The sequence below is a fragment of the Triplophysa rosa genome, linkage group LG1 (assembly GCF_024868665.1).
Source record: "Triplophysa rosa linkage group LG1, Trosa_1v2, whole genome shotgun sequence".
Classification (NCBI taxonomy): Eukaryota; Metazoa; Chordata; class Actinopteri; order Cypriniformes; family Nemacheilidae; genus Triplophysa; species Triplophysa rosa.
Window position 1 is genome coordinate 32,787,377 of NC_079890.1, and position 11,473 is coordinate 32,798,849.

The 11,473-nt window shown below is 38.9% G+C and overlaps 1 protein-coding gene across 1 annotated transcript; it reads left to right on the top strand.

Moving 5' to 3' along the window:
* The first annotated feature begins 584 nt into the window (after window positions 1-584).
* On the top strand, window positions 585-3,274 carry fgf4 (fibroblast growth factor 4). Its single transcript, XM_057336755.1, has 3 exons — window positions 585-1,157; window positions 2,137-2,240; window positions 2,862-3,274. Exons 1-3 carry the CDS (start codon window positions 851-853, stop codon window positions 3,036-3,038), a joined length of 588 nt encoding a protein of 195 aa, XP_057192738.1. The 5' UTR covers window positions 585-850; the 3' UTR covers window positions 3,039-3,274.
* Window positions 3,275-11,473: the final 8,199 nt, after the last annotated feature.

An 11,473-nucleotide genomic window follows, 5' to 3' on the forward strand; every position in this document is an offset into this window, starting at 1 on the left:
CTCGTTTTCCTATAGCTTTTTCACAGAAGCTATTGTTCTTTCGGAGAACATGCTGCCTTTTCTTTTTAAACACCTCTTCAATTAATTTTTGCAATTCGTTGAATTCGCCTTTTGTTGTTTTCCTGTTATTGTTCATTCTTAGACCTGTCTCCTGTCCTACACTGCAGTCTGTTAACTTTGCGATTTCCTATTTTACATCCTCCCATACATAAATTATTTTATTTCTGTCCGATTATGAAGGAAGCTTTACACAAAGAAATGGCAACCATGGCCAGTCTATTTCTGAGCAGCAGCCCCTGCGCTGATCGGAGATTGATAAGTGCATTATTTTCTTAGACATTCGTTCTTATAAATGAAGGAATGTTGTTTAAATGTTGTGGGGGATCAGTCATGACGTTTGTCGCACCATCTCCCTCTCACACGCGCGCACACAGGCGCGCACTGCCCCACGGCATGGACGTGCGCACATTATAAGGAATCAGTGTGTTCGGAGTGGCGCAGTGGTGCATGGTGCTCCGTCATGCACTAGGTAGTGTGTGATGTAATTTCACTGCAGATATAAATATCGTCGACAAGGGAAAAGAATCATGGCTGAGCGGGGCTAGCATTCACGGTCAACATTTTTTAACTTTTGTGAAAAAGAAAAACAGCTTGGACACAAGTCTGAAGTGTGGTCTCTAGAGAGGAAACCCACTGAGCGCGACTTAATGCAGCTCACTGGGGCTGACAGTACCTCTGTCCGCGCGTAAGCTATTTTGGCATTTGTGCGTCTTTTTGGCTGACGGCATAAATATAGAGAAAGCCGGTATTTTTAGTCTTCAACTCCTTCAGACACTCACCCGTGTCCATAATGGTCAGAAGGATGAGTATTCACTCGGCCCTCTTACCAATACTGGTGTTGGAACTTATGACAAGCTCAGTGCGCTGTGCTCCGCTGCCCGGCAGGCAGAGCGGCCCCGTGGAGCGACACTGGGAGACACTCTACTCTCGTTCCTTAGCTCGAATCCCTGGGGAAAAGAGAGATATCAGTCGGGACAGTGATTATCTCACGGGCATTAAAAGACTGCGGCGTCTCTACTGCAATGTTGGCATTGGGTTTCATCTCCAAGTATTACCGGACGGTAAAATTACCGGCGTGCACAACGAAAACCGCTACAGTAAGTTTTTTCGGTCATTTAACCTTGCATGTTGAGTTGTCTGTTGGATAGGTGACAACATATTTAAAAACGAATTAAGAAACACAATTTAGCCTACACAATCAGTGAACTGTAAAATATTTATGTTATTATTAATAATTGCATAACCTCACCATGCATGACACGTACGGATAAATAATTTTGTTAATGACACCGGAATTGCAAACAGCATAATTCCGTTCTGGAAACAGCAACAATGCAAAGCCTGCCGTGAAGCCTTTTCATTTACATTTCTCCGATCAAGGCAGGTGTGGTGAGCCAGCATCTGGCATCCATGTATTACGCACGCAACAGGTCTCAGTAACAAGAGCAGGCTCGGAACCGAGCCAAAATCCCATACCTAAAGTTAGGAGTGAGATAAACTCATCCTTTACGGTACATTAACCATTTTGCAGTGCGTTCAATTTTCAGTCTATCCCAGACAAATGCTTATAACAGACAAGCGTTTTAAATGTCTATTTCCATTGACGCGCTTTTTTAGAACTAGAGAAAGTGCTGGGGCAGTTTACTTGTTTGTTGATATTCCATTTCATTTAGTAGTTAGAAGAAACATATTTTGTTTTGTTTAATACATGACTGTACGCTTTATTAGAGAGGAAAAAAATAAAAACACAATATCAAGCAGTAATAAAAAAATCCAAAAATAAAAAAAAAGAATTGTTAGTTATTTATTTTTAATTTAGTATTGAAAATACAAAAGCATTTATTAAAATACTGGTGGTTAGCTATACACAGTTTAAATAAATAAAATAATTAAAGAATAAATACAATGGGAAATTTGAAGAGGCGGAGGGTGTCATTTCCTTGAAAAAGCATGCTCTGGCAAGCTGAACGTAAACACTTAGAATTTTTAGAAAGCCAGTCATCATTGGGAGTTGCCTGACAAAGCTAAAGATATAAGCCAAACAAGGTCATTTATTTCTTTTGTTGTGTGTTTCAGGTCTTCTTGAGATATCTCCGGTGGAGAGGGGAGTTGTGACACTGTTTGGCGTCCGGAGCAGGCTATTCGTGGCAATGAACAGCAAAGGAAAGCTTCACGGATCTGTGAGTGTATGAAATGATTTACAACACGTTTCCGCCTGTGAATGTTCTTATCAGAGCTCGATGACATATCACCCTGTACTTGAGATGTACCCCCCACACCAACACCCACCGCCCCTTCCTCCAGTCTTCGACAGCGTAATATTGTTGGCCTCAGTCATGTCGTGTATCCAGTGCCTAGTGGTGTTTTCATTGTGGGCATGACAAACCTAGAACCTTAGCGCAGTAGATCATTGAGACTACGCATTCCATTCTTAGCATTGCCAGCCAACACATGCACCTACTGTCCTTCCAATAGTACAGATGAACTGGCCAAAGAGGACCACCCAAACTGTATGCTGCTGCCCTCCTTAATTCCTTTTCGCACAACCAAACCCCAGAAAACATCTTCATTTATCTAAGCATCATACTACGCGTAATTTGACTATCGATTTCATTTGAACTCGATCTGAGACTCTGAGTTCTCAAATAAAACGTTTTATGGCAGACCATTATTTTTAATAAATGAGATAAATGCCAATGGCAATAATGTACCTCCATTTATTACGCTCTTAAAGGAAACTGCTAAAATAACGAAAATAAATGTCACCTGGAATAGTAATTGCTGTTTCCCTTTCTGTTTAGGCGCAGTTCACGAGCGAGTGCAAATTCAAAGAAAAGCTCCTTGCAAACAATTACAACGCGTACGAATCGATGGCACATCCTGGGATGTACATTGGACTGAGCAAGACTGGCAAAACAAAAAAAGGAAATCGAGTATCAACGGCCATGACGGTGACACATTTCTTGCCTAGAATTTGAGCTCATTTGGAGGGGCGCAAATCTCAGAGCGAGCTGGGGAAACTCCGGGACGATGCACTTCCTACAGAAGTTACATATGAGGTTGTGTGTATCGTGTCATGTATGTATATATTAGACTATTTATAACTGTTGTTTTTTATTTCAACGTCCTCTTCACCGAGATGGAAAAAACAATTTATTTATTTGTTATTAAGTTATCCTCGTTGCTGCTACCACGTGTTTCTATAAAAGTGAAATTCCTCCAATATGTACAATATGTTTTTGCACTGTTCCTGTTGTTCTAAAACGACCGTTTTGGAGAGGTGACATTTGTCCCTCATTGAAAATAAATACAAAAAGTCTTAGGTCAACTCGTTAAGGTGTATCAACCCCCATAGTATTAGCACTGGAGCAATTGTCCAATGTCTGGGCTCCTTTGTGCAGAGCTCGGGCCTAACTGAAGCAGTATCGGCTTACTCTAGCTTACTGAAGTTCTACCCCTTCAAATCTGTTTTTAGCTCTGCCGGGGGTTGAACTTTGAACTTATCCGCAGTCAATCTCTGTCACATCTCTAGGGCTTCGTATAGAGAGAGAGAGATGATTTCTTGAACATACAGAAAAGAATTTAAAAATTCAAAGGCATGGCTGTGCGCTGCAATGCAGGCAATGCAGATCCTGTACCCCGAGCCCCTTTAAAAAGACATACTTTACATCGCCAAGTTCAAATAAGTCTTTTACTGCATACGTCAGGGGATATCAGTCATGTTGAATATCAGTGTTCTTCTACTGTACATTGTGGCAACACAAAAGACAGTATACAGTGTTGTGGTTTGCTAGTAGAGTTCACGTAAAAGAAAAATGCCACAACCTCCACAGTGAGTTTTATTGCTCATTTTCTACCTCATGCAGTTTCCAACTGATAGTTTCCAACTCAGCTGACACCGAAGGTTTAGCTCGAAGTTCTTTTTTTCCGAGGCTACTGACACTCTGAAGTTCTGGCGGCCACAGCGTCTAGTTGCGCCTTATCACATTTGAGCTATCTTTACCCTGTGATTTACTTTTAGAAAGGATAATCATGTTGGAAATATTTGCAGACAGCTGTTACACTATACTATATGCTAAGTAACTCTATATTTTTCTTTATATATTTTGTAAATATCATGTGGTGCAAAACTGAGAAGCTGCTTTTAAATCTGGTATGTCATGTCGGTAAAATAAATATTAAAATATACATTCATGCAGGGAAAATAAGCCTTCCACATTAAACTTTTCAAATATATATATATAGTATATACATATATATATATATACTGATATTATCTTTAAAAGCATTCCTTATTGTCATCATCTTGGGAAGAGGACTGTAGGTACATTAAATTGAGAGAATCTGAAACTGTACCTCAGATGAGTCTTTCTATGTCAATGTCAATGCGTGTAAAACTAGACTCGAACATGGATTGCCTTGTGGCCTGGGTAAAAAAAAATTGAGAAGGTTAAGTTTACACAAGATAGCTATTTTTTTATTTTACATACGTTACTCTCAAAGCTAATGTCTTTAAGATATAACATGCCTGACTTTGCTACATTATTTGAGTCCTGCCTGGATGTGCAGATCAATTAGTTTCACTTCATGACTGTGAGCAAAGCAGGAGGAGGGTTACTCTGTGTTTCTTTCCTTTTCACAGCTGTGCCAAACCTCTTTCCAAATGGACATGATTTGCATCAGTGTGGATGTTGTTTACAATAGACCCAATGGCCACTGAAGGCAAATTGTTCCTCTGACCCTCATTTCACAGTAGAACTGACACAAATCACTGAACTTGATTTGTTTAACCAGAAAGTGCAATATCAACAGACTTGAGCCGGTAGCCTGAGATTAGAGAAAACAGAACTTCATCATCTTTCGCACGAAGCGCTCCAAAAAGTGAAAAACGTGATGTAAAACAATAAAAAGTACTATTGTCTGTCAATTCCCAAGGCTGTATCATCCATTAACTGCCTGTTGTTTGCTCTGAATCCTGTTGACTTTTACCAAATATTGTCTGTAGTTTTATACAGGGCCTGTTGCATTCTGTGTATGTGCTGTGCACATGATGATACCCTAACTTAAATGGAAGTTAATAAATATGTAAATCACACTTGTTTGCTTGTTATTAATACCTCTCAGCAGCTAAAAAAGGGACCGTGAAGGCAAAAAATGGCTAAAACTAGAATATCTCCCAACATAACTATAGAACAGGGCCTTTCCCTGGCGACTCTAAAAATACGCCCACAGACTTGTGCCACTAGACAGCGAGGACCCGCCTGGAGCACCGTGGCTGATATTCTTACAAGGCCAGGCCTGCCAAGACACTTTACTGCTGTTGTTTACTTTGTCAAGGCCTAGCATACGTATTGGGTGGTTTTGCCGGCCACGCCGAGCAAAGCGGTCACTTCTGGAAGTGGATTCCTCTCATTTACTTCTGTGAACTGCAGCACTAAAGGTTCAAAGGAGGACTCCGTTGCAGCCCTTCCAGGCATGCAATCCCATGAAAGGGGAACCCGTTTTAAAGTGGTACGGGCCCTTCCTTTTTCTGTGTGCTGACTAATGAGGACATACTGTATGTCGGAGTGGCTTTTGTGACACACCAAGCCAATCGCGGCGTCACAAAAGCCACTCTGACATACAGATCAGATCTCTAGATCAACGGCCAATGCTATTGTCTTTCTCGTACACAATCCACAAACTGACATTTTATGCAAACAGAGTTATGCATTTCCATATGATCCTGGCACGTAAACTTTGGATTACAAAAGGTGTGACAAAAGCTGCGCTGACATCCACGACTCGATCGCTCCTTTGGTCAGAATGGTTTTAGCTGTTGCACTAAACTTCTGTCATTAATGATGCAGTAACATCTAGAGCTTGTTTTGTTTTGTTTCGGTCAAGTCAGATATATAATTTAAGATGACCGAATCGACCTATCTACATCAAGTTCTACAATTAAGTGTAATTGTAGGGGTTAGATCAAGTAACAGTGCGATTTGTAAAGGCTTTGATCTACCAAAAATGCTTGTAAAGAATACTACGCATAACCTTAACAGTTAAAGAGCTCGTTCACATAATACACAGGTGAATGTCTGGCAGCATGCCCCCCTCCCACCCCCCTAAAGAGTCTCTTATTCAAACTTGACAATACACTGCAGTACACACTCAGTCTATTCAAATAAAGCTCACAGTGAAACACAGGACAGGCGAAGTGAGACAGGTGTGGTCACTTAATACACATGTATTCCTGGCCTTGAGCTCGGGCTAAATGGGGCCCTATCATTGCCTAAAATAATGACAACTTTCTGCTCCAATAAACTCTGCATGCCATGCATGAGGGTTGCAACGGCCCCCCTAAAAATAGTTTCGCTGCACCACCTATCTGCGTCACTTTCATTGTCTGTCAACCAAATAAACATCCATGCACCTCTCAAGTGCCTCTTTACCATTAAGTTGTTTGGCCTAAAATTGTCTCTCTCTCATAACAGGCCTTTCAAGTTCTTGTGAGCACAAAAGCTTCACAGGGAAAGCCAACAGTCTAACAGTCTCGCAACAGTGTGTTCGCTAACAGAAAGTATATTGTGAGTAATTCACTGGCGGATGCTCTGGCAGCCATGTGCTGGTTTTAAAGTGGAAGGGAGGGACGGTAGGCAGAGGCGGAAGGTGTAACGCGGCATGACTCTCGTGCAGCGGCCTGTGGTCACAAACGTGGCTCATACAGACTCTGTGATACATGCGAAGCACTGCAAGGGCAGGTCAAGATCACAGCAGGCTCACAAATCACAAGGCATTTCAACTACAGATAACACAGTACATGACCTCAGGTATTTATGCTCATAGGATTTCCTATATATAAAAGAGACAGCATTCTTATATATCGATGCTGTCCTTCCGAAACTCCGGATGTCCAAATTCGTTGTGTTTCATGAAATAGAAAAAATAATATGCATTCTGTGTGTTGTCAGTAGATAGATTTTCGGCCAACCGGCAAGCTTATTGATATCTCAATCTTTTGAGATATACTTTTTAAATGATTAAATACTGTGTTGCCAAAGTTGACAAGAACTTTTAAATACTTTTTATTGGTTAAATATGTGCAAAACCCAGTGACAAACACAAAGGGTGACTAATAATAATGATTTATGTCAAAAAATAACAATCACAAAATATGGAGATACGAGGTTTCAGAAGGACAACAACAGTGATACATCATATTATAATGTAAGTTAATAATATAATAGTAAAATAAGGGCGTATAACTGTCTGGAAAAGCTTCACCAAAGCTTCTAGAACTGAAAAGACTAGCCTATATATGCTATATTTAAAAGCGTGAGTCAATGACATTTTAGTTTTCTCTATGAAAATGAATAGCCAATAAGTATATAAATGTCAAAACTCAATAAAACCATAATAAGGTCAATGTGTAAATTATCTATTTGCATCACAGTCAATTCTTGTAATGAATACTCACTTCAATTATCATTTTAATGTAATAGTAAATAAACAATATTTCAATAATAAATTCAATACCACATTCCCAAAACACAAATTCTGCTTTTGTATTTTGAATATACTAATTCTTCCAGGCCCTGTCTTACAAATACAGGTGTTTCTGTAGCTGAAAGCACTATAGCATCAATTTGATTCTCACATTTGGACACGCATCCTGATAAAATGCATAAACTGTAATGCATTGTGAATTTGTTTTCGATAAATGCATCGGCCAAACGTATTAACAACAAATACAAATAGGCCAGAGCGTATGCCAACAAGTCGCAGGAGGATGGGCTTGGTAAAGCAAATAAGATGCATAAAATTCAAATTCCTACACCTGGTTTGAACCGCAAGCAACCACCTGAATGCATCTGCTTCAACCTCCACTGACAATCACTGTTACACCAACACACACCTGCTATCAAACATTTAGCAAAAGAGAACACGCGGGGATACAGTTGTTAAAAACAAAAGAAATACCTCTAATGAACATATTTTCAGGTTTCTAATCATTATGTGCGTTTTTCTGAGCATGTGTAAATATGATCACCGGCTGTGTTTTTGCATGTTTCTGCAGATGGAGAGTATAGATAGACGGCCTGAGGCTGTTTGCCTGAGAGGCGTGTTTAGTTAGGTTGTCTGTGCCTTGTGCCATTTTTGTAAAGCCAGCTGTAAGTGGTCTGTTTGGGGTACTCCAGATGTTGCCTATAAACACAAGGCACTTCAAACAGCTGCGAACAACATCCTATATCCCCCCCGCTCTGCACACCATGTTTAGAGGTGCACGCTTGTGCATTAGCAGAGGGGAAATGACTCGAACTCTTACCCTGTAATCATGAAGCAGGCTGGCCAGAGTGGGGGGGTTAACCTTCTATTCCGCCAGTCACTTTCTATTCCGCATCTTATAGCATTGAAGGAAAGCCCAGAGACTCCCTGAAACCAGCAGTTTCTCAGTTTTCCCTTGGGAACTTGAACTTGAATCAATGCGTTCGTGTCTGGGAACATACATGCGCGGGCAAAACAAACAAAACAAGTGAAACTGGCAAATCTAACAAAAACGTCTAAGTCAAAAGAGCCAAAACGTTTTAGACGTAACCTTACAGGTTCTTCAGTTCAGCGCAACTAATAGACAGTTTGCCAAAAAATAAACAAAAAATATATAATATAATATATATATATATATATATTATAAGTATTATAAGTTAATTTAATTTAAAAAAAAATTATAAGTAATTTATAAAACACTAGGTTCTAATTGTTCCTCACATGCTCACTCATATTGTTACAGTATTGTGATTGACCGGATTGCAGATCAGATTTAGAAATGAAAAACATACAAATTATTTATAAGGTTGGCCTTTTATAATTCCAAAGATGTTAACATGAAGCTCCAGAGTTATGGATTATCGGAATCAAAGAATGAAAGGCAGAGTAAAGCTCTCGGATCTTTACAGCTTTTAGGAGACAGAATCCCAGAGGATTTCACATGGCTTTAATTAAAGCAACACCAACAAAGTGACTCATGTTGGCACAACAAGGAACAAGACACACAGTCAAAACATACTACCAGACCTTCAAAGTGAATGATGACTACAGCACTGATAGGACAGCAACTTACTGACATGCAAATACTTCAGGCCTCTTTCATCAAAATAAACACAACAACCACAATCTACCTGGGTCTAGCCACAATAATTTTACACATGGATACATTTCAGACATAGGTGAAATACAGTGCAAACTAGATAGTTTTTAATATAAAAAAGCCAAAGCCAATGACAGAATGCGAGAAAGTGTCCCACACAACATGAAATGTAGGAGAAACACATATTTAAAGTCTGGTTAAAGTGATATTACTGTCTGTTCTGCAGCATGAACTTATAAAGTTACTATAGGACAGTTCACCCAAAAATGAAAATTCTGTCATGAATTACTCAACCTCAAGTTGTTCCAAAAATTTATACATTTCTTTGCTCGGTTAAAAGATAATTGAAAAAAAATGTTAGCACCTGAGATTTCTGGAGCACCATTGAGCCCAGAATTGTTTGTTTTACTAAATTCTTCAAGATATTTTCTTTTGTGTTCAACAGAATTAAACAAAAACTATGGTAGTCAATGGTGCCTCAGAAATCTCAGTTGCTAACATTCTTCCAAATATCTTTCTTCATGTTCAACCAAACAAAGAAATGTATATAGGTTTGGAACAACTTGCGGGGGGAATAATTTGTGACAGAATTTTCATTTTGGGGTGGACTATCCCTTTAAGGGTTTAGCTTTGCGTTTTCCACAGGAGGGCAACAGATAAGCCAAGTAGAAATGCGTGTGTGTACAGATGTAGCGGTTTCAAAAACATTGCAAACAAAACTAAAACACACATTTACCACTACCTTAGATAACACTATAAGAGTTCAACCAAACGATTTCAAGCTTCCACATTTACATATTCACTATATTATTGTAGTAACGCAACTGTCTTCAACGCAGTTGCTTAAGACAAGTGCACCACGGTCTGCACTTCCCAATACAAAAACACAGTATTATTCCCCACGTATGATTCTTAACACTGAAAATGTCTGAAGTATTCCACAGACAGAACATTTCGGTGATGTCCTACTGAAACCTTGTATCTCCATATTTTGTGATGTTAATTTTTTTGCCATAAATCATTATTATTAGTCACACTTTGTTTGTCACTAAGTTTTGCAAATATCCAACCAACAAAAAGTATTAAAAAGTGCTTGTCAACTTTGACAACACAGTATGCAATCATGTAAAAGTATACAGTGATTTTTCCATTCCCTGCAAAACAGCCAATTTGGATATATGAGGTTTCAGAAGGACAGCGACGATATAACACATCACAACCAAAATGTGATTGAAGATTGAAAATAAACACAACGAGGGACTATCGCATACAATGTGTTTGCCTTCAGAACTGTTACATACTTGGAATTTACTTCAATAAACAGAGCTGCTGGAGTAAATAGGTCAAACTGTGTAAACCAATGGCAATATGTATTTTCCTTGGCTGTGCGTCATAAAGCAGTATCAACCCAAAGGTAAACACTCCGTGTCATTATCACTGTTTAGTTCACAGGGGATCTCCCCACGTAGCTCACACACTAGTCTAATGTACTGTATGTCTGAGCATGCACATTTGTGCAGAAAAAATGCTTCTCTCGAAAGGTTAAACCACTATAAAAATAAATAAGATGTCACAAGATTGCATTCCTGTCTGCTCAGAATAGAGTTTATTAAGGGGCAATGTGAAGCATTACAAAATACATCCAGACAAAGACCTTTCTCCATTGGGTCAGCATTACATTACATAATCTTTTTCTCAAACTACGTTGACTTGCAGAGCCCATTGAGATGCTGGAAATTGTCATCTTTCATTCATGAAAAAACAGGGACAGGCCTTGAATGAACTTGCTAGGATGCATACTGTTGTACTGCAGTAGTGTTTTTTTTCTTAAATGGAGACCTAAGCTGTCAAAGTGACCGCAATGGGTAACTATAATAATGAAATGTGTCTTTCGTTGAGATCCTTTAGCAAATTCAAAACTGCTGCAAAAAATTAATAAATGCATCATCATTGAATATATTTAGAATTGTTGTCAGACTGTTCATAATACTGTTCAAATGTTTACTTTAGATTTAGCCTCCTTTGATTATGTCAATCTTTTTTGTAAATTCACAACACTTGCCGTTTATAAAATTAATTCAACTTTTGAGGAAAGACATTCATACAATTTTATCATTAGGACAGCTTTAACATTATTATATAACACTTTTTGAAATATTAACACCCATTTGAAATATGGCCCAAAATCCAAGCAAGCTACATGTTAATTTAAGTAAGATTACGAGCGCCATCTTCTGTTAACCAGTATGATTGCAAGAGTCTTTTGAACTTAAAAACCTTGTCACATCT

What these genes read in the sequence shown, in the direction of transcription:
- fgf4 (XM_057336755.1), top strand. Translation starts at nt 851, where the DNA reads ATGGTCAGAAGGATGAGTATTCACTCGGCCCTCTTACCAATACTGGTG. An exon ending in GCACAACGAAAACCGCTACA is followed by an intron (nt 1,158 to 2,136) that starts GTAAGTTTTTTC and finishes TGTGTGTTTCAG; the next exon opens with GTCTTCTTGAGATATCTCCG. An exon ending in AAGGAAAGCTTCACGGATCT is followed by an intron (nt 2,241 to 2,861) that starts GTGAGTGTATGA and finishes CTTTCTGTTTAG; the next exon opens with GCGCAGTTCACGAGCGAGTG.